At 40.2% G+C, this 23,884-nt stretch overlaps 1 protein-coding gene across 4 annotated transcripts in view; it reads right to left on the bottom strand.

Moving 5' to 3' along the window:
• Positions 1–23,884, bottom strand: part of DMGDH (dimethylglycine dehydrogenase) — a 68,447-nt gene that overhangs the window by 34,404 nt on the left and 10,159 nt on the right. For 3 of the 4 annotated variants that reach the window (XM_072793923.1, XM_072793904.1, XM_072793913.1), the window contains exons 5-11: positions 20,935–21,139; positions 14,461–14,709; positions 12,513–12,711; positions 5,626–5,795; positions 4,340–4,493; positions 1,645–1,810; positions 1,037–1,167 (exon numbers count right to left, since the gene is read on the bottom strand). In XM_072793923.1, coding sequence (XP_072650024.1) covers positions 1,037–1,167; positions 1,645–1,810; positions 4,340–4,493; positions 5,626–5,795; positions 12,513–12,711; positions 14,461–14,709; positions 20,935–21,139 — 1,274 coding nt within the window. The remainder of the gene's footprint in view (positions 1–1,036; positions 1,168–1,644; positions 1,811–4,339; positions 4,494–5,625; positions 5,796–12,512; positions 12,712–14,460; positions 14,710–20,934; positions 21,140–23,884) is intronic. The other variant, XM_072793932.1, reaches the window with a different exon arrangement.

Raw genomic sequence — 23,884 nt, 5'->3', positions numbered from 1 at the left:
ATTTTTCATAGTACAGAAGGATCCTTCAATTTAAATAGGCTCTGCCACATAATTCTTTCCAACAGTGACAGCCCTATTGCATTTAAACTAATGATTCAATCTTCAAAAATTAATTTAAACTCAAATTTTCTCTAATACCTATACACGGAAGGCACATTTGTGCTGCTACAGGTTAATAATGTGCCTGCCACCAGACACTTAATTGCTTTGACAATCACAAGGAAATGATAAAAACTCTAAAGACTAGTTTCAATTCCTAAGGCTTGATGAGTTATTGGAACCCAGTTTTAGGGTTTGTTTATCATTTACTGAGCAGTCCCTGGAGCTACATAAAATGATCATCTGGATTTACCAAAGCTAAGCTACTAAGATACATCTTGGGTTGGAGGATATAATTCGCATCATTTTACAACCATAGTGAGAATTTCAGAGTACAACATTTATTAAACAATAACATTCCAAATGTTTTTGGAATGCTAAAGACTACAGATTTTATAGTAGACTAAATCATAGACCAAAGATTCACGTGAAGGATTGTCTTGGCAAGTCAACGATTTAAATCTTGCAGTTGGCCAGAGAGCACAAAGCATCAAAAAGGAAGATGATAACCCCAGGTAGGCAGCTTACTCAAATGTACTGAACATGGGCATCAGAATCAAAAGGACTGGCTTAAGCAAGTTACTCTAACTCAATCTTCAGTTTTCTCATATGAAAGTGGGATTATAGACCTTGCAGATATATCTATTAGAATTAATTAAGATAATGTCTAAAAAGAGTTCTGACACATTGGTGTTATCTAATAATTGGGAATTAATATTATTAGAACCAATAAACCCTATGGATGGACTACCTTTTGAGGAAGTGGGGACAGGGTCCCCACTTCAAATAATTTCCTATAAAAGATATGAAGTTTATTTGAAATGAAAAGGTTTAAGAATTAAAGTTGTAAATTCAACTCTTGGTAAAAGAAAATTTCACTGTAAGATTGAGTCAATACCTAATCAATATAAAATTTTCTTATTAGGTGTGCACTTACCTAAGATCATGAAGTTCTGATCCAGAACCAGTTATTAGTAAGAACTCCCCAGGAGTTTGGTGAGAAACAGTCAACTCAGCATACACTCGACCTTTCGGCGTCAACATGTGACTTATATTTGTAAAACCCACCTATGCAAAACAATTTAAAATTACCTCAGGATGAAATAAAAATTTTACATATTCTTTTAACACAACATGGAAATAAAAATGCAACTGTCAACAATGAAAAAAATCTGAATCTTATCATTTGTATCAATTGTGTGAACTATTTTTAAACCTAAACACAAAATTAATTTTGAAGTTCTTGGTTTAAATGATCATTATAACTATTCGTCATAAAAAGTACACTTCAGTGAATTTTGCAGTCCCCTATTGACACAATTTAGCAAAGTCATAAGGTCCTTGGATGATAATTTGTTCAACAAAAATTTAAATTAGAAAATTAGTTAGAATATTCATGGTCGGGTGAGGAGTTCCAGCATTCATACAGGAATCATTAGGCGGACTAAAGTAACATGCTAATTATGCTAATTGAAAAAAAAATAAGAGGACAAAGAATTAAGCAGGCCAAAATCCTGAACCTTGTACCCGTATAAGGTTATTTACCTTTGGAATGACATTTGCAAAGAGATGGTCCAACAATCTAACAGAGTCTTGGCCTTTGATGTTAAACTTGCCAAAGGGAGACAGGTCAATAACCCCTACTTTTTGCATAACCTGTTTATACTCAGATCCTACAGGCTCAAACCAGTTTGTGCGGCGAAAACTGGGCCTGAAACACAATATTTGTCATAAAATAACTGTCATTCATTTTCAAAAAATTACAGAATATTTATTAAATGCTATTAATCAGGAAATCCCATGGGGGGGGGGTACCAACCTAAAGTTCTGTTGTGTGAATCATACACATATGGTAGAAACTGATTTTTGTTGTTGTTGTTTCTTTTTTTTTTTTTAAGATTTTATTTATTCATTCATGAGAGACACAGAGAGATAGAGAGAGAGGCAGAGACACAGGCAGAGGGAGAAGCAGGCTCCATCCAGGGAGCCCGACGTGGGACTCGATCACGGGTCCCCAGGATCACACCCTGGGCTGAAGACGACACCAAGCCGCTGCGCCACTGGGGCTGCCCTAGAAACTGATTTTTTAAAGTTACTCTTCTATTCCTTTGACCCATTTTACAGTGAATGAAGTAGTATTAATTAACTAGAAATTAAGATAGGACATATGGGCTCTCAAATCTGGAAGAAAGCATAGAAATCTACCAGTCCTGAGGTTTTCAACCTTGATGCATATTAGAATTGCTTGGGTGGGACGCCTAGGTGGCTCAGCAGTTGAACGCCTGCCTTTGGCTCAGGGCCTGATCCCAGGATCCAGGATCGAGTCCTGCGTCGGGCTCCTTGCATGGAGCCTGCTTCTCCCTCTGCCTGTGTCTCTGCCTTTCTCTTTCTCTCTCTCTCTCTCTGCCTCTCTCATGAATAAATAAATAAAATCTTAAAAAAAAAAAAAAAAAAAAGAATCACCTGGGGAGCATTTAAAAAATACCAAATCTTTTTTGGACCTAATTAAATCAGAATGTAGTGAGGTAGAGCTATCTTGTCCAGTGCTTCTCAAACACTGATGCAACTACAAATCACTTCCACTTGTTAAAACGCAGATTCTAATACAGCAGGTCTGGGTTGGGACCCTATATTGTGCATCCTAACAGCATCCCAAGTGATGCTTATGCTGTTGGTCCACACCTAGAATAAGCAAGGACCTGGTCCAACATCTTCATGTTTTAGAGAAAAGGCACAAGGTGATTTCCAAGGCTTTTGCCTAAGTAAATGACAGAGCTTGGGCTGGAACAAAAGTCTACTGGCTCATTTAGGGTCCTTTCTACCTGACAAAGTCATCTTCTAATGTGGTATTTTAACTGCAGAGCAGAATATTGTCTGCTAATGAGTTTTTGGCTGTTAATTATTAAAATAAAAGAAACAGGTCAGATCCAAAGACCAAAGGTGATCTGGCTTCTACCCGAGTCATTTAGAAAAAAATGAACCAGTGTTTTGCCCCCAGATATTGTAGGCTGTCTACTGAGCCCAAATTCATTAATCAACAACTGAGCCTCTACTATGCTTTCTACCATTTCTACCATTTGGATCTGGTCTTAAAGTAGACATCAAAACCTATTTAAATAAGCAAAATGACAAGACCAAAAAAAAAAAAAAGAGGTAACAATTTCTAGATTTTTAAAAAGATTTTCATTTATTTTTGAGAGAGAAGGAGAGATCAAAAGAGAGAGCTGGAGCTGGGGGAGGAGCAGAGGCAGAGGGAGAAGCACAATCCCCGCTGAGCAGGGAGCCTGATGTAGGGCTCGATCCCAGGACCCTGGGATCACGAGCCAAGCTGAAGGCACTTAACTAATTGAGCCACCCAGGAGCCCCACAATTTCTAGATTTGCTATTTGTTTTCTCTTGGTTTATGAATTCTTATGAGAAAAAATACATAATCACTATTAATCCCAAATGACAACAATGGCATGTAATCCAAATACAACAATGACAACAACTTTAGAGGAATTCGGAGAATTGTTTTAGTGACATGGTTTATGCTTTAGCTTAATGTAAAATGCTAAGTAAACGATCTTTCCCCCTAATTTATCAACAGTACGTATAGTTTGCATGACTCAGTGCACACACATTTGAAAGATGTTGCTATGAGCTCTTCCTTGATAAACAGGAAATCCATATATTTTAAAAAATTTTTTTTATTTATCCATGAGAGACACAGAGAGAGGCAGAGACAGGCAGAGGGAGAAGCAGGCTCCCTGCGGGGAGCCTGACAGGGGGCTCGATCCCAGGACCACGGGATCACGCCCCGAGCCGAAGGCAGACACACAACCGCAGAACCACCCAGGTGCCCAAAAATCCATGTTTTCATACTATTTCCATATGATGTGATTTGAGCAAGCATCCCAAACCAGGACGCATCTTTAGGAGCCAACTGAAGCCATGTGGGGGTTTAGAGGGGATGGGGAAGGGTCCCCTGAGCTCCTGGAAAAATGCCAAGTGGAGGCTTCACCTGAGCTGGCTGTAGGACTCTGAAAGCCACATGGGGCCTAGATGCGAGCCAATATCACGTGGGAAAGATTAATGCTTCCACTGCCAGAAAATAATTTTTATAGGAAAGGCTCAATGCTCTTTGGAATGGGGTGAAGTGACTTGGGGAGGGGGAGTAGCATTTCTCTTGTCCCTCCATTCTATCTCTAAAATTTCATTCTACATTCAGAGCCACAGGCAGGTTATGGCATTCGCTTACCTGTACTGAGTGTCCTGACCCGGTTTGTAGAACCAGTGTGGCTGCTCCCAGCCTGCATGAAACCCCATGGAACACTTAGACTCCAGGGTTTTATAAAGCCCACTGACTCGCTGAGTTGGTCTCCCTGCAAATCGTTCTTCTTTAGGATAACCAACTGAAAGAGGAAAATTAGTACCTAAATAGCATATAACCAAAACTATAAACAACTTTGAAGGGAATCAGAAAATAGAAAACTCAGTTCTTAACATCCAGCAGCATTTATTTATGAAATTTATGTAAAAGATAGTAACTACAGGGTCTCCTGGGTGGCTTAGCGGTTGAGCATTTGCCTTTGGCTCAGGGTTTGATCCCAGAGTCCCAGGATCGAGTCCCACATCGGGCTCCTTGTGAGGAGCCTGCTTCTCCCTCTGCCTGTGTCTCTGCTTCTTTCTCTCTTTCTATCTCATGAATAAATAAATAAAATCTTTTTTAAAAAATAAATGAAGTCTTAACTTAAAAAAAAAAGATAGTAATTACACTTTTGTCGTGACCATTTCACAATGTATACAAATGTCAAGTATGTTGTAGACCCGAAAGTAACAATATCATATGTCAACCACACTGCAATTTAAAAAATTATGTAAAGAGTGCTTGGGCAGCTCAGTCAGTCAAGCGACGGACTCCTAGTATCAGCTCAGATCATGATCTCAGGGTCCTGAGTTTCAGCCCCAAGTCCAGCTCTGGGCTTAGTGCATGTCTGCTTGGGGTTCTCTCTTCCTCTGCCCCTCCCCACTTGTCTCTCTCTCCTTCTGTCTAAAATAAATAAATAAATATTTTTTAAAAATTATGTAAAAAAAGCCAAATGGTCATTTATATTACTGTCCAAGGATAAAGTAAAAGCAGGTTTAGAACTTAAAATCGCTGACGCACTCTACAAATCAAATATACACATTCATATAGATTCTTTGTCATGTCTTAAAGTCATAATGCTTAAAGATTTTTTACTCAATTCATTTGATAAACAGAGAGAGAACAAGCAGTGGTAGAGGCAGAGGGAAAAGGAGAAGCAGACTCCCCGCCGAGCTGGGAGCCCAACACGGGGCTCCATCCCAGGACCTAGAGATCACGCCCTGAGCAGAAGGCAGATGCTTAACAATCTGAGCCACCAGGCGCCCCAAAGCCATCATGCTTATGAGAACCCCTAAGTACTCCTACCACGACGCACAGAATAACAAGCATCCAAACTCAGAGGCACTGCAAGTCGATTCTGTATCCACTTTGTAGACAGCGGTGAACCCGCACTTTACCGATATTGTTGAATCCATAGGACTCTCTTGCTTTGGCCTCAGTGTACTGAGTAGTTGTCCATTTGCCATAGCGATTGGGATCCAATTCTATGAGGTCAAATGGAGGCTCTCCATGCAGGATCCAGTCACTGAGGTATTTCCCTACCCCACCAGCGTGGATTATGCCGTACCTTTCAAATACAGAGATGAATACACTGTTATTAACATACATAGTTTTCAAATAATGGGACCCGTCCAACTATTTTACAGGTCCGCCAAGTTGGAGTGTTCTGTGCTACTTAGAACCCTCAACAACATAATGTTTATACTATAGTTTTTTTCCTTAAAAATACATATTTAGGCATAAAAGAAGCTAGTTTGCACCCATAGTTTCAAGAGATGCATACCTGCAAAATAGCTTACGATTCTCAGCTAGGAGAGATGCTCACTTTAGGAAAATGGAAGAAAGGAACAAAAGAGGAAGACTTAGTTGTTATCTTATCAGCCCTCTGGAGCTAGGATTATCTTGACTGATAGGAGCCTTGCAGGAGAAACTGTACACTGCAGAGTGGCACATCCTTCTCTTCTCAGCCTCAGTTTAGCTCAGGTAACCTTGGGCTATGACCTCTGGGCAGGAACCTGGAACCTTTCTCTTAGAAGCATTCAGAGGAAGAGGCACTTACTTACCCAGGGACTTGTGGGGAAGGGAGGGAAAAGAACGTCCCCTTATGTTTTGCAACAAATAGGTCACTTGGTGGCAAGGGTAGGCTTGTTTTCTAGTTCTATATGAAGATGCTTTAAAACCAAGAACATGACTGTGGCAAATAATTTGATATGAGATGAAGGAATCACAGTTTACCATTGGCCCTATGCAGTTAGTTCTACACACTCACTCTTGTCTAATGAAGGACTCTCCTGTAGGTTTATCTGAGGTTTAAGTCAAGAGAAGCTTCTGAGTAATTGGACGAACAGAAAGGCATTGGGGGATGACCAAGAAAAGGAGCTACATGAGCAGATCTGAAGATACAAGAAATTCCGATACCCAGAATGACCACAATCTAACAGCAGGAATCACTCTAAGAGCTTGAGAGGACCTTAGCAAAGACTGTAAATGTTAACTAACTTTTCCCACAAGATACCAGTTTTGCTATCTTATAAAAAATGAATGATTGAGGTGCCTGGGTGGCTGAGTTGGTTAAGTGGCTGCCTTTGGCTCATGTAATGATCCCAGGGTCCTGGGATCAAGCCCCACATCAGGCTCTCCACTCAGTGGGCAGCCTGCTTCTCCCTCTCCACTGCTTGTGCTCTCTCATGTTTTCTCTCTCTCAAATAAATAAATAAAATCTATTTAAAAATGACTAAACCGGGCAGCCCGGGTGGCTCAGTGGTTTAGCGCCGCCTTCAGCCCGGGGCCTGATCCTGAAGACCCGGGATCAAGTCCCACATCGGGCTCCCTGCATGGAGCCTGCTTCTCCCTCTGCCTGTGTCTCTGTCTCTGTCTCTCTCTCTCTCTCTCTCTTTCTCTGTGTGTCTCCCATGAATAAATAAAAAAAAATCTTTAAAAAAAATGACTAAACTTATGAGGATATTTCTCAGGTAAAATAAAAAGGCAACAATTTATACTTCTCTGAATCTTCTAAAAAAGAGACATGGGTCATCTAAATCACCCATAAACAAGTTCAGTAAATTTCAAGAAGGCAATAAAAATTATTAAATATATGCTTAAAATTCATTTTACCAGGTGCAGGTAGGATATATAAAAAGCTGTCATTTTTGAAAGCTAGATATACTCTTTATAAGATCTGAATTTGTGTAAAGTCTTATTGACATTTATTGAGTGCTTGCTCTTTGCCAGGCATTGTTTCCAGCTAATAGGTACCAGCTGATTTATTATTTAACAATTTTATTTTCCCAATGGGAAAGTCAGCCCCCACATAGGGGTTGAATAAGGTCACACATTAATGAAGAGCAGATTCAGGATACACACTCAGACATTTGACCCCAGTGTACACTTCCTATTACTGGACTTTACTTCTTCAGTGCTTCTCAATTTTTTTCAACCAAGACATACATGACAGACAGTATTCTCATTCTTGACAGACTCTGAGCAAAGCCAGGACTGTGCTTTGGTTTCCTTTGGTCTCACTGCTACACCATAATGTTCTCTCCCTATTACTGTGTATGAGCTAACAAATGGGGCAGAGTGCTGTTAATTGGAGATAATTCTGAATCAAGTCTAATTTATTTTCAAATAGTTAATCCTTTACAAACATCAGTTCCCTAACCATTAACAAGTTATATGTAAAATGCCATACAACTGAGTGTTATGAAACATCTATTGAGAGCCTCTGGCTTACTAGCTAAAAATAAGCATGGAGTAAGAGAGATCTGGGTATGATTTTTCTTCTGCTGGTATTAGCTGTATGACCTTGGACAAATTTTGTAACCACCCTGAGCTTTAGTCTTTTGTGCACACTTTCTTTATGGTGCTGGTGGTGAATTCATTGACATGGCATTGAAAAGCACATAGTAGGCAAGCAATACATGGTGGCTGTTGAGCTCTTGTATAACCAACAACAGAGTATGCCTAAGCCCAATTGATAAGATTTTCACAAGGAACTAATGTATGAAGTGGAAGTGGAAGGGAACTTGATGAGGAAAGGGAATTAGGTTCTCCTGTTGCTAGCATTAATCTACAAAGCCCACTACTTCTAAATGGCCCAGCTACTATGCTTTTTGAGTGTTTGCGTCTGCTTTTTATGATAGCTCTGTTAAACTGTCAGATGTTATATCTTGTAGCACTCTCTCCTTCTTAAATTTGCTGTTTACAATCTGTTCGAAGCCAAGAAAAACTACATTCAATTCAATATAATCCAATCTAGGGATGCCTGAGTGGCTCAGTGGTTGAGCGCCTGCCTTTGGCTCAGGGCGTGACCCCAGGGTCCCGGGATCGAGTCCCTGCATGGAGCCTGCTTCTCCCTCTGCCTGGGTCTCTGCCCTCCTCTCTGTGTCTCTCATGAATAAATAAATAAAATCTTTTAAAAGAAAAGTAAACAACCACTCTATTTGCTTGTTCAGGATGTTTCAGATCATCTATATATAATTTCATGTTTATCTCTTTAAGATCCACACAGGTTTACAACACCAAATAATCTGGCCCTGTCAGCCCAGCTGCGTCCCTCTGGATGAAAAACTCCTTCCCCAGCTTCTAAAAGAAGCAGGCTACACTACCCAGATGGTCGGAAAGTGGCACCTGGGAATGTACTGGAAAGAATGCCTTCCAACCCGCCGAGGATTTGATACTTACTTTGGTAATGGAAATGCACATGTTCGTTTTACAACTTAGCCGAGCTGCAACCGTCTCATAAAACACACCCCAATGTAATCAAATGAAATAACTGGAAACTTGAACACAGAATGAATCAGTCAGCACTGCTGTGGGCAGCTTCCTAGGACCACCTCCACGCCCGGCTCTGCTCAGCGCACGGTGGGCAGCCGCCACAGGGGGCACTTCCCTTTGCCAACATATTAAATAGTGTGCTCAGGGTGTGATCCCAGGGCCCTGGGATCGAGTCCTGCATCAGGCTACCCCATGGGGGAGCCTGTTTCTCCCTCTGCCTATCTCTCTGCCTCTCTATGTCTTTCAGGAATAAAAAAGTCTTAAAAATATATATAATCCAAACTATTAAACATTTGGGGGGCATGGGTTAGTCACCTAAAAGCAGAAAACCTTATTAGAATTGTGACTAAACAAAAGTAAAACAACTTTGACTGAGAGTGCTCTGCAAGTAAGGTAAAAGAGCACTGGCATATACGTAGACAGTTTGCAAATTACCCAAATTCTCTGAACTGGTTGTACTAGAATTACAGACAACAATGAAATGCAGATCCTAGGCCCCTATCCAGACCACTGAATCAGAAGCTATAGGATCAATAGCTATAGCTATTCCCAAATGTCTGGGAATCTGTTTGCTTATTGGTTTTCTGACTCAACACAACTTCATGGGTTCTCCTGACAAATAGGAATTTCACAGATAGGATGTAAAGGAGGATGAAACACATGCAAGTGACTAATCACAAGGCTGTGATTGTTTTTTTAAAAGATTTTTATTATTTATTTATTTATTTATTTATTTATTCATTCATTCATTCATTCATTCATTCATTCATGAGAGATACACAGAGAGAGAGAGAGAGAGAGAGGCAGACACAGGCAGAGGGAGAAGCAGGCTCCATGCAGGGAGCCCGACATGGGACTCGATCCCGGGTCTCCAGGATCACGCCCTGGACTGAAGGCGGTGCTAAACCGTTGAGCCACCCGGGTTGTCCCTGTGATTGTTTTTTAACATGCCCATTGGATGATTCTGCTGCTCAGCCAGGCATGAAAACCACTGGCCTCCAGAACCAGGGAATGGATCACTGATGTAAGCCAGGAGAGGCAGCCAAGGTGAGCATTCCATATTACATAAGAAATGTCTTAGCAATCTCAACTTTTAGATACAAGAAGTCCTTTTCAGTTCAGACCAAATCTGTCAGAGAGTGAGGCACTTTGCCTGTCCCCCACCTGTCATCTTTCCTATCTACATTTCAATGTCTACAATCAGAGCAGGATTGCAATCTCAGCCCCATGCAAGTAGATACAATTTCTAGGTAATCAGTAACTGGTATTCTAAAGAATGCACTTCCTAATTTGGCAGGAAATAGGCAATAGGAAAGAACAATCTTCCACAAATGGTGCTTGCCCAAGAGAATGAAGTTGGACCCCTACTTCACACTACATACAAAAATTAACTCAAAATTGATCAAAGATTTAAATGTAGGAATTAAAATTATAAAAATCTTAGAAGAAAACATAGTTTATGAAATTGGATTAGAAAATGATTTCTTAGATATGGTACTAGAACTACATGCTAAAAAGAAAACACATTCTAGACTTCATCAAAATTTAAAACTTTCATGCTTCAGTGGACACTATCAAGAAAATGAAAAGATGACCCATAGAATGGGAGAAAAAATTTGCAAATCATGTATCTGATAAAGGTCCTGTATCTAGAGTATATAAAGAACTCCTCAACCTAACAATAACAATACAAATAATTTGTTAAAAGACTTATTAGAGAGAGAGACCATGTTGGGGGGGGGGTCAGTGAGAGACAAAAGAAGAGGGAGGGAGATTCTTAAGCAGACTCTGCACTGAGCACAGAGATCCACAAAAGCTGGATCTCACAACCCTGAGATCACAACCTGAGCCAAAACCAAGAGTCAGACGCTTAACTGATTGAGCCACTCAGGCGCCCTGACAAATAATCTTTTTTTTTTTTTAATGGGCAAAGAATATGACTAGGCATTCTTCCAAATAATATATTCAAGCCACACACACCAGAAACACTCCTACATGCACATGGCTGCATATGCATATGACTACCTAAACCCTCACTTACTTTATACCTTCCAGCCCTCTATCTCCTTCTGGTTTTCTCCTTCTAGATGTCCCATAGATGTCCCACTTAACACTTCAGGGACACATGTGGGGGCTCAGTGGTTGAGTGTCTGCCTTCGGCTTAGGTCTTGATCCCAGGGTCCTGGGATTGAGCCCCACATCGGGCTCCCAGGAGGGAGCCTGCTTCTCCCTCTGCCTATGTCTCTGCCTCTCTCTGTGTATCTCTCATGAATAATAAATTTTAAAAATATTAAAAAAAAAAAACACTTCAAACCCAAACTTTCAAAAATGTAACTCACTGTTTTTCTGGTTTTCTCTCCCGATGGCCCCGGCATCCACCCAGGAGTCAAGTTAGATAGTTTGGCATCATTTGCTGTTTTTTTTTCTCTTCCTCAAGACATAATACAATCAATCACCAAGTCTAAAGAATTTTACCTCCTATCTCTCAGTACACTGCTGCCCCCTCAGTTCAGAGCACAGCTTCTCTGCTGTGTTGGCAGGACAGCACCCTAATCAGCCCTGTGCCTCTGGACAGACCTCACTGCCTTGTCTTCAGTGTAGCCCAGTGCCTACCAAGAGACCTGGCACTGAGCTAGTGATCATTAAATATTAGTGAATAAATGGCCAACTAAAATGGGAAAGAAAAATAGAATATTAGAAGCTGTGACATGATAGTAAAGTGGGGTTGACATTAATAGTCACCAAATTAATGGGACAAATATTAAAGATGAAACATGAAATGGGTCACAGAATCATAAATAGTAAGCAACCTGAGGAATGATAAAGAAGCAAATTATGTTGGACAAACACGAACTATGGTGAAAAAGGCATCAGATACATTACTCATTTGATATTTTAAATTACGTTTGTCACATTGTGTTATGAAAACATCCTTGTAAAATTGGGGTAAATTGACCAATCTGAACCTATAAGACATGAAAAGAGACATGAATAATGAAAATGGCAGGAAATATGCAAAGAGAAGTTTCCAGGAAATCACTGCCCTATGTGTGATAAGCTTTAAAATCTATATAGGTGATTAAACCATGAATAATCCACAGTACGGATTTTAAAATTGAAACATTTTATTCCTCAGGGTACCTGGGTGGCTCAGTTGGTCAAGCATCTGCCTTCAGCTCAGGTCATGATCCCAGGGTCCTGGGATGGAGCCACGGGCTCCCTGCTCCATGGGGAGCATGCTTCTCCCTCCCCCTGCTCCCCCCACCACTCATTCTCTCTCTCTCTCTCTCTCTCTCTCTCGCTTTCAAATAAATAAATAAATAAATTTTTTAAAAGTATTTTATTCCTCATATCTCAATGGTCATGAAAGGAAGAAAACTCTCTGCCCCTCCCTCCATTCTCCATTTTGGCCTGAGATTATGAGACAAGACTTACTTAAAATACTTGACTCTATTAAAATAAGGAGAAAAAATTTTAAATAAATATTGAACTAAATGGAGATACTCACCCAAAGCCTATTGCCACCCAGTAGTTTCTGATTCCCTGATGGGGTCCCACCATAGGCAGAATGTCAGGAGAATAGGTGATAGGACCATTGACGATATTGATGATGTCAGCCTTTTTCAAGACTGGAACCATTTCCATGGCAACTTCAACATGTTCCATGATTCGGTCAAGATCAGACTCAAAGAGCTCCTTTCCAAACCCTGAAGAGACATACCACTGTGGTCAGGATGCTGCAGCTGCCCTGTCATGTACTCTAAAGTGACTTAACCCTGAATCAGCTCACATTTAAAGATGGTCTTTAGGAAGGTACTTCTTTAAAAAAAAAGTCTAAACTTAATATTCATTATCAACAGATAGGTCTCCATCACATTACTAAGAACAATGTTATTTTTGTTGAAACAATAAAATAATGAAAGTTAATCCTTTTCATTAGTAATAAATTTAAATCTAGGTATACTAACAGTTTCTAACATTTAATCCAATCATAATTTTAAAAAACAAACAATGATTGGCTTGTCAAGAGAGTTTTTATCCTTCAATAAACCATAAAAGTCTGCTCTGTCCTGTCCTCCCAGGTAAGGGCAAATGGGAGCTTACAAAGTCATGTCAGGACACAGGGGATTAATGAAAACTACTCCAGGATCTAGGATAATGGGTTCTAGATGCCTCTCCGCTCTCAGCAGAGAAGGAAAGGCCTGGGGCCTCCTTCCTCAAGCCTGCTCACACACGTATGGGAGGGCTAGAATTACAAGGGAAGGGTGTTGGAACACAATCTTTCTCTCAGTCCTCAGAGGTACTGTGATGGAAGGCAGGCCTGCAGATGAGTTTCTGAAGGAATTTCTCCACCAGGGCTGGTGACTTTCCCACACAGTAGCCAGCCAGGTGCTGTTCCTCCTGTGACCTGCATGTTGGGTCAGTTGCACGGAGACCTGGAGACCACTAGGGTTGGACCAGGACCAGCACCCAGGGCTAGCGGACAATCTGGCTCTCCCTCCAGCTGAAATTAAGTATCTGTTCAACATTTATTTGAAAGTGAAGCTGCCAGCATGAGGGAAGAGCAGAAAGGAAGGCTCTCAGGTGACGAACAGCCATACCTCGATCAGGAGCTATTTCCACAGGCCCAAATATGCAGAGCCCACTCAACAAAACAAAAGCCTAGCCGAACTAGGTGGGAGGCGGTTTAGCGATCATTTGCTGTCACATGGGCATAGGTGTACTGAGGAGTACAGGTTCACTCCCTGTCCCAAGATTTCCTGTATTTCTTTACATCCCCTATAATATTTTAGTGCCCCAATGACATTTTAGTACTTTCTATAGATTGCTTTGTTTACCTGCTTATGTAACCTCCATCTTTAATCTAGTTCTGTAGAAATATGTCATGAAAAACAAAAACAGGTCCATCTCCCTTACAGAACCTGAAAGAGACACTATAGTTCCTCCCATGTCAGCAAAGGGCTCTTCTAACCCATTTATGTAGTTTAGGGGAAGGCTTCAGTTTGCAGGACCTGCTCTGTGACACACTCCGAAGCTTTCATCCTTAGCAGGCTGGATGTCCAGTCTCTGATTCCTGCCACGTTTCCAACCATCAAATCACAATAGCAGCTACATCCGAATCTGGAAACTAGACCAAACAGGTGGGGGAGTGAGGAGACGGGGGTTAGGCAGGAGGTTGGAGTGGGCAGATGAACCTGAAGCCTTCCAAACCAGCGGAGGGTATGTTTCTTCAGCTTCTCCATCACCCACTGCCTCTTTTCCCTTTCCTCACTTCCTGCTGTGATTGTTCAAAGGGGCAGGAAAACAGAGCTTAGCTCAAACTGCTCACCTCCAAAGTCCCAGATATTGGATACTTTAGTATTATGACACCGGCTGACTCTACAGCCAGCTCCCAACCACAGAGAAGACAAGACGGATGGGCCTGACCCGCACACACTTGCACTCGTGGAACCCACCTGCAGGGACGCCACTGGTGACCCACGAGTCCTGCACTTTCATTTTCTCCTGACTTTCGTATGGACCAAACAAAAGCCCATCTCTTTCCTGTCGGAGATAATAGGATCCTTCCAGGTCACGGAGCACTGGCAGTTCTTGTTTCAAAGCTTTCACTTCAGGTATAGTCGATGTGACAACATATTGATGCTGGACGGGAATGAGTGGATGCTCTAGTCCTACCATCTTACCTACTTCACGAGCCCAAAATCCTTAAAGGAAAAAAAATCATTTAAAAATGTTACCACATATGTAAACATACCACAACTGGCATTGATAGGGCAATTTATTTTATTTTTATTTTTCATTTTTCAAAGATTTTATTTATTTATTCATGAGAGACAGACAGAGAGAGAGAGAGAGAGAGAGGCAGAGACACAAGCCGAGGGAGAAGCAGGCTCCATGCAGGGAGCCCGATGTGAGACTTGATCCCAGGACCCAAGGATCATGGTCTGGGCCAAAGGCAGGCGCTCAACCGCTGAGCCACCCAGGCTTCCAGCAATTTGTTTTAAAACAAAACATTTAAAAGACTTTAGTACTCATGGCAAAGTCAAAAGAATGTTGCAACGACTTTAAATTTTTTGTCATTGCAAAACTGAACGGGGGGAGAGAAGACCATATTCTATCCTGCCCCAGCGTTCTGAAGATGCCTATAATCTAAGGAAACTCCATTCCTGAAAAAGCATTTTGCCCATAAGCAGAAGCAGGCAGGAAAACAACAACAAATTTATTTGAAGGAAAAAATAAACAACCCAAATATATAAAAGGTACAAATGTTGCTAAGAAAGACAGTACTGGACTGACACTACTCCCGAAAGAGATGCTGAAGCAATAAAGGTTCCCCGTGTGATGAACATAATAATTGTGTATAAGAAAGCCCTGCAAGTCACTCCTGCATCTCCCAGGCACTCCTTTCTCCCATTTACTGATGCCGAAGATTCTACAAGTACAGAATTGTTTTGTTAACTTAAAATTTGAAAATGTGTATCTTTTGAGAGAGATAGCACAGCCAGTTTTATCTGTTATTGTAAAAGTTTAGTTAGAATGTGTTTGTAAGATCCTTTCTTGCAAAGAGCATGGAGAACCAGGAGTCCAGAGCAAGAGGGAAGAGGTGCCACAGCAAAGAGGAAAGGGCTCATAAGTAGGTGCAGGTTCCTACATGAGAATGTGTCACTTCACAGTGTGTCCTGAGACTCTCTTATTGGTGGGGACGAATGTTATCTTCACCTTTGCAAAAGAAGGAACCACACTGTGGCTGAATGTGCCCTCGCTTCTGCCCCATGTGACTTCAGTATACAGATGTGGAGCTAAAGGCCAGAGAAGGAAAGAGACATGCCCAAAGTCCCACTGGAAGACCCCAGAATCATCACACCTTATCGGTTTTCTTGCTACGGAAAGACTTCGTTTTAAAAATCCAAGACACTTTTACTTGTGTAAACGTATTTTAGAATCTAGAATGATTATATGGCAGGGAAGTGCTATCACCTGACCCATTGGTGGATTATTTGAGAGGAAGAGGTTCTATTTGTTTGTTTGCTTCATAACAATTTTAAGTAGTCATTCAAATGATTAGAGAATCTTATTCAAGTTATTTATTTAGAGGCTATGCTCTTAATTTTCAACCATTTCTGTTTCTGCTTTTTTAGGAATCTAATAAAGACTTCTGGAGCCTCTGTCATTATAAGGTTCAGAGCTAGAACCAGAATCATCAATTATAATAAACTATATAGTCTGGGAACCCAGACTATATACTTTTATGTGTCCAAGTTTATTTCTATTTAACTATCTAAACATCATCCTATGTTCTGTTGTTTTCTTTTGGCCTGATGCCTAACTGGCTATACTTGTTTAATAGTTCCAGAAATGGGTGTCTATTTGCAAACCAAAAATCTTACCTCTGGGCATTAGAGTCTCTTGTTGGCCTTTTAATAATTTACAGATTTAATTTATTTTTGTTAGTAGGAAGATGTGAATTTCTAATGTCAGGACTTTGTAGAAAAACACAGGAAAGCCATATATTCTAGTTATATGCAACTACAGCATATTTAAAATATTTTTTAAAAACCCAAAATATTTAGCCTAGCAATTCAAACCACTGCAGTATCCTCAATACACTTGTTTCTATTAAAAACAGAAATTGAAGAAATAAATTCTGCCCTATTCAAACATATTTATGAATTTCTGAGTCTAATTGCTTGCTTATTAATGCACTTGATCATTAAAATACAGTGGAAACATATGCATAAGTATTATAGAGCTACATGATTTCAAACTCCATAACAAGTTCCCTGCTGTTTTACCCTATGGTGGTGGTGTTTGTTGGAATTTTCTTCCTCTATATGTCAAGCAAGTTAACCTAAATCTGGAGGGATTATACTTCAACTCTTGTTACATCACTCACCCACCATGTTCAAAGGTAAGAGAGACAAATATGAAAGAATCACTAAAATCTACCACTGTGACCTGAGAAGCAAATGAATGGTCAATAACAATGTTACTGGAAATGGCTTCCATTAAAAAAAAAAAAAGGCAATGATTAATAGAAATGGAGTTAAAATGAAGAGTGAAGATTCATGGATAAGTTTACTCGTACACGATGGTTTATACAGTGACATTCTTTGATACAGAGTACCAGGCAAAATTAAGAAATTCTTTTTTGGCTGAACAGTGGGTTTCATGTTGGCATGATCCAATCATATTTCTCATTTACCATGTTAGGAAAATTCTTATGTAAAGTTTACAGAGTTATCTCAGGTTTAATGAGTCGATTAGAAACGAGGTCAAGAGAAACATTCTTCACCATGCAGAGAGAAAGCTTACATCCTAATAAATAGCTTTCGTCCATGTCCCTGAACTATACATTAGGTTGGGGGGGGGGTGGAATGAAGCAAAATTTAAAAGCTTCAGGTAACAAAGGCAAGTTAGTCTATTTCATCCCAAGACGTTAGGAGTGTATGAAACTGGTGTTCAGCAATGCTTGCTCAAGGATAAGGTTACTGCGTTCTCTCTCCTGTAGGAACATGTAGTAGCATTCCTCTAAAGATGTTTTACGGGCCATGTGGAGCAGACATTACAGCCCCTGGAGTACTTATTTAAAGTACAGCTCTGAGTCCCCACTCAGACCACTTTATGTAGGATCTTTCTGAAGTCTGGGATACTGCCTATGGCGATTCTCATGCACATTAGCTTGAGAACCAAATGTACCAGCAGAATGGGTGCTGTATGACTATAGAGCAAGTGAAAGGAGGGGAGTAATCTTAAAGCCTGTACCAAGAAGTTATAGTAAACTGATCCTAGTGGCCCTGGGATAGGAGGTGGGGGAGGGTGTGGATAGGCTTTCAAAGAAATAATTATAATCATAATTATTATACTTAATTTTTTAGTGCTTACTATGTGCTACTGGGTCTGTTCTGGGTACTCTACATTATTAGCTCATTACTGATCATAACAACTTTTTGAAATGGGCTTACTATCTCCATTTTACAACTGAATAATTTGCCCAGGTCATAGGACTGGCAATACTATGTGTCTCCAGGCCAGGGAGCCCTACTGACCTTGCTAATGCTGGAGACACATCAGCAAACAGACACATTTTTACTTTTAAACTCTCCTTTTCTTGAATATCCTGAAGATTCAGCTTTCTGTTATGATTTCATATAAAGAAACTTCTAGCAGGTTATGGTACAATTGAGTAGATAATAGTGGTGTCTGTAGCTTTACATTGTGATCACATTTCCAAGTCTATATCCTGGTTACTTTAATTAGATTTCAGAGCTAGCCTGAAGGCCTTGCCTGAATTTGTGAGACATCCTGGTCTCACAGAGTAACTCTGGGATACATTCCATCAGCCACACATTCTCAAATCATGTTAGCACGATGTCTTCTGCTGATGGCTGCTCTATTCATAATACTGATGTTAGCTTCAATTCTAGAAGCTGGTATACTGAAACCTTTGCCCTCAGTTACTGAGGCTTGCCTTTAAATCAGATTTTTTTGAAAACAGACTCACAAATAATTAAACACACACCTTTCTACACTTTCCATGGACTACAACTATGCAATCAGTTAGATTTCATCCAGTAACTTCTTACCCAGTAGAAGAGATGGAGGAAGAAAAGAAAAAACAAGACTATGGGCCACAGATATGATCTGAATGAGATAAAGAACTGAACGTTGAGACAGCATAGTTCTTCACACAGTTTCCAAGAAGCAGCTGCTTGGATTACCAAGAACTGAGGATGGTGAAGGGAGTAGATGTGGCTGGGTAAAAGGCTTCAGGGACAAAGCACAAAGAACGACATTGTGTAGAATAATCCCAGGAATCTGGTTCCATGGAGTGGTAAAAACATGGAAGACCACACTGTCAACCTAATTCCAGTGATTTGTTTTCTCAGGCCAGGACCAGAAAAGCTGTTTGCCAAGACCTCTTGCCATTGGCCTCCCCTACCGCATTCAGACCATAAGATTTCATAGCTGCATAGAAAACAGCACCTGGTAACCACTGTCCTGGGTTTAGGTGAGATCTCTTTGAGAATTATCCTATCTTTATCTTCAGTGATTCCTTATTCCTGTTTGTGGTTTAGAAAAAAATGAATTATGTAAATAAAAACTTACCATTTTAGGAAAATGATAAATAAATGTGTTAAATTAAGTTCTTCTACATTATTTCTCAAAGTATCAGTTGAGAGTGGTTGCCTGAAGCACTACGTTGAGAGAAATGGTAGAGCCCAAGCCCACTGGAAGTGAGTGATCAGTTAGTGATGTCTGCCCAGGTGCCGATTTTGGAGGTCAGAGTGTGTTTGTTTAGTTTGTTTGGTTTGCTATCACTATAAAAACAGTCCAGTATTTTTAGGAAATAAATTTGTGACACCGGAAGGTTGCAAGATTACAAAAAATCCTTGCTACATGGGAAAAAAATAGATAAAAATTTCATTGTCTTCAATCTTCTAACAGAATTTAGGTCAGTGGTGCCTAAGGATGGTGATGAGTGGCGGGGGGAGGGGGGCTTATCGGATAGGGATTAGGGGAATGGGGGTGAGGCATAAAACAAAGCAGTGTTTTATGCCTTTTCTTTTACTTTTTAGGCAAGCCCTTTTACATTATTTTTGGACTTCAAAAGATATTGAAGAAAGCGTGAGATTTCTATGCTTTTCGAATGGGGGACAAGGATTAGAAAAATTCATAAATACTTATTTAAACTCTTAAAAATTAAAGACATGACTTTTCTAGAACCACCAACTGTTTCATTAAAAAAAAAATTAATAACATCGGGGCACCCGGGTGGCCCAGTCCGTTAAGCATCTGCCTTTGGCTCAGGACATGATCCCGTAGTTTGGGGATTGAGCCCCACATCACACTCCCTCCTCAACAGGGAGTCTGCTTCTCCCTCTGCTCCTCCCCTTGTGAGCAAGGGCTTGTTCTCTCTCTCTCTCTCTCTCTCTCTCTCTCTGAAATAAATAAAATCTTAAAAAAAAATAACATCAACCAAAAGTTACAATTTAGAGGAAAGAACTTAAGGGTCTATGGTTCTGACCTGTCCTTGTGACTTAGCATTTGACCTGATAAATAATAAGGATTGTTTTCATTTATAATTTAAGCAATAACTCAAAGAGCAGACCTCAAGAAAATCAGTTACTGCCTCCTGCTTACTTTGGGTTTTACATTAACCACTACCAACTACAGGTAAATACAAATTATTAGTCCAGTTTAGACTGCATAAGCATTTTCAGTTGCACGAGAACTCAATTTTGTATGTGTGATGGTTGAAAATGACTTCACAGGTAAATGACCTATTAGAAAGTGTATTAACTCCGGAGTCAAAAGACCCAGGTTCAAGTCCTAACTCCAACATAACTGTGTCACTTTGCCAAGTAACATGACCTTGGTCTTCACAATGGAAGATGAGTGGCTTGTTAGATCATCTCAAATATCCCTTCTGACTTCACTACTCTACGTTGTAACAGAGAAATTAAAAAAAAAAAACAGGTTATGAGATATATTTAATAATATTCTGAAAGAAAAAGGGTTAAGCATATTTAGACTGGAGTCAACTAATCAGAAATGGGTGAGAGAGAATACAAATGACTAAATCTGCCCCAGAAGCAAACTGAAAACAAAAAAAGATGATTGCGAATCTGCACACTAGACTTTGGTTACTAGTATAAAGAAAGTAAATACAGAAGGGGAAAAACATCATTAGCAAAACATGATCTGGAGTAAAAGAAAATAGAATGGCGAAGAACATGAACTTTCTATGAGTAACCAAGGGCAGGTGGCATCACACACCAAAAGCAAAGTGATGACTTTGTAGCTTAGCAACAGACAAAATGTTCATCTTGGGAACATTACAATAATGTGCACAGTGTAAGACGTTACTCTATGGCCGAATGTCTTATTTTTTGGCCACTTGAAAAAACTCACTAATAAATGATGCTTACCTGCAGCATTTACAATTCTATTTGCTCTCACTGATCCCTGTGGCGTTTCAACGTCCCATGTTCCATCTGACCTGGGTTTCAGAGAAGTCACCGGGGCGGGATATTTTAAAAGGGCACCATATTTCCTAGCCCCAGCAGCTAGGGCCATAGTTAGAGAGTAAGGATCAATGTGACCATCTCCAGGATTATATAGTCCAGCTAAAATCTAAATTGATCATAAAAGAGTCAATGTTTAGACAAAAACATACCCATTATTCAGTGTAATTATATCCTGCCAGGGAATGTTTAGTAAAACTGGACTTTAAAAGTGCATCATTGCATCAATTGATCAGTCTGTACTTCTTATTCCTTTATCAAAGCTCAGGCGGGGGCAGGACTCACACTGAGTGTTGAGTAGCCAGGCAACTGTCTCCAACATCCATTCTCTCCTCTACCCCCATAGCAATGGAAACTGAATGTTTCCATTTAGAAACTGAATGTTTATTCAGACACAGAGCCCCTAGGAAGAGTTTCCAATAGTTGGCAGTTATGAGTTCCCACTGATAGCTATAAGTATTACCAAGTTTTGGTCAGTGAAATACAAATTAAAGTGTCATGTGGCAGCCTTCATGAATCGTTTTGTAAAAACCACTGGCATGGGGCGTGTAGGTGGCTCAGTCAGGTAAGTGTCTGACTCTTGATCTCAGCTAGGGTGTTTTTTTTTTTTTTAAGATTTATTTATTTATTTAAGAGAGGGGGAAAACACAAAAGGAGAGGGAGAGGCAGACTTCTCACTGAGCAGGGAGCTCGATGCAGGGCTTAATCCCAGAATTTTGAGATCATGACCTGAGTGGAAGACAGACACTTAACCAATTGAGTCACCCAGGCATCCCTCAGCTGAGTTCTCAGGGTCTTGAGTTCAAGCCCTGAGTTGGACTCCACATTGGCATGAAAAAACAGACAAACCACTGGCATATGCCCTTTGTCCCTTCATCTTTGTCCTTCCTCCCTCCTATTGTCTGGAATGCAGACATGATGGCTGCAGCTCTAGCTGCTGCCAACTTGGAATAAGGACAGAAGAGTCACGCCCTAGGACTGACAGTGCAGTGATCTAGAAGGCAACTGGGTTCTAGCCACCATTCATGGAAAATAGCCACCACTCAAACCCTGGACTGCCTAAATGAAAGAGAAACTTGTATTGTGTTTAAGCATTATCATTTTGGTTTCTGACGTTTGCAGTCAATCTAACACTAATTGATCAATTATTTATATTCAGTTGTTCAATACTATGAACAACTTCACATGCTATGTGTATATAGGGGTCAAGAAGATGTATACTTGACTCAGTCACTCAACAGCTAAAGCTTGAACACCTGTGTCGTGCTAGGACTTCAGGCTAGGTACCACGGGGAAACCAAGAGTAACAGTCTGATGAACCAAGTTGATAGAGGGAACACTGTGCAGTATTATAGTTAGGTCTCATGCATTCAGTAGAAATCTGCTGAGCACCAAATATGAGCAAGGAGCTTTTGTCAAATGTCTTTTCTGCATCTACTAAAATGATCATGTGTTTTTTACCTTTATTCTATTAATGTGGCATATCGCATTAATTTTCAGATGTTCAATTAACCCTGCATCCCTGGCATAAATTCTACTTGGTCATACTGCATTATCCTTATAAGTTGCTAAATTCAGCTTGCTAGTTAAGGATTTTTGCACCAATATTCACAAGGGATACCCGTCTTTCTTTTATTGTGATGTCTTTGTCTGGTTTTGCTATCAGGGCAATACTGATCTCACAGAATGAGTTGGGAAGTGTTCTCTTCTATTTTTGGAAAAATTTGTGAAGGATTAGTATTAATTCTTCTTTAAATGTCTGGTAGGATTTACCAGTGAAGCCATCTGAGCCCAGTCTTCTTTGTGGGCATATTTTGATTACTAATTCAATCTCTTGTTATAGTTTTAGCACAAGAGACTTGTTTTGATTTTAACGGAATTCATATTACTGTAGACTTCCAAATGTCACGTTGGTGTTTTATAATAGATACGTCCTCATTACAGTAATCCTGTATCTATTTGCTTTGGCACCCTGCCCCAGATCCAGAGAATATTCTTCCCACATATTTCCATTGCCTTTGAGAAAACTTTGTGATGGTAAGGACTTCCAGCAAAGCATTCCAAGAGTGACATACAAACAGATATAAGCATAATCTTACAGTGATGGAATTTCAGTGCAGACAATGCAACACCAGTCTGCCACCACACAGTCATCACACAGAACTAGGGACAGGAGAATGCCAGCAGCCGTAAAGACTCATGAGAGCAAACAACCCCAGCACCCAGATCAATGATAGAAGGTGCTGCGGCAGTTCAGGTACTGCAGTAGTTCCTAGGGAGAAATGGAAGCCCCCACGTCCCTCACCAGCCCCTTCTGGTGGTGTACTTAAGTAGTGTGCACAAAGGGGTCAGAGAGCCTGGCTTCATCTCTTTCCAGCTAGATGAGCTTGAGACCCTTATGTAATCCATCTAAACTGCAATTTCCTGTTTAGTAATAATATATAGTATATAATATTATTGTGAAGACTAAATAAAAATTATGTATAGAAAAAAATTCTGTATATAAAGGATCCAGCATAGTATCTGGTATGTAAATCTGTGCTATATTGTGGTTAATCATTCTTATTATTCAAATGAGATTATTGCCCAGCCAAAAAAAAAGGGACACTAAATTCCCAAGTGGATTTTCTGAGCCAAATTTGGTTAAAACTAGATCAATACCTGGTATAGAGCGTGTTGGAAATACAGTTATGAGCTAGACAATACTTGTGGAGCAACACAGCATGGCACTTCTAAATTTGATTTGGTAAAAAGTTTTAATTAGACAGCCCTTCTATATACATATTTATCATACTATGTAATTATTTTCTCTGCAGTTCTCAAGCAGAAGTTTATGTATGGAAACCCCTGGATG

Source organism: Canis lupus, chromosome 2, assembly GCF_048164855.1.
Source record: "Canis lupus baileyi chromosome 2, mCanLup2.hap1, whole genome shotgun sequence".
NCBI lineage: Eukaryota > Metazoa > Chordata > Mammalia > Carnivora > Canidae > Canis > Canis lupus.
The sequence above is the reverse complement of the archived record's forward strand: the minus strand, read 5'-3'. Positions and strand labels throughout refer to the sequence as shown.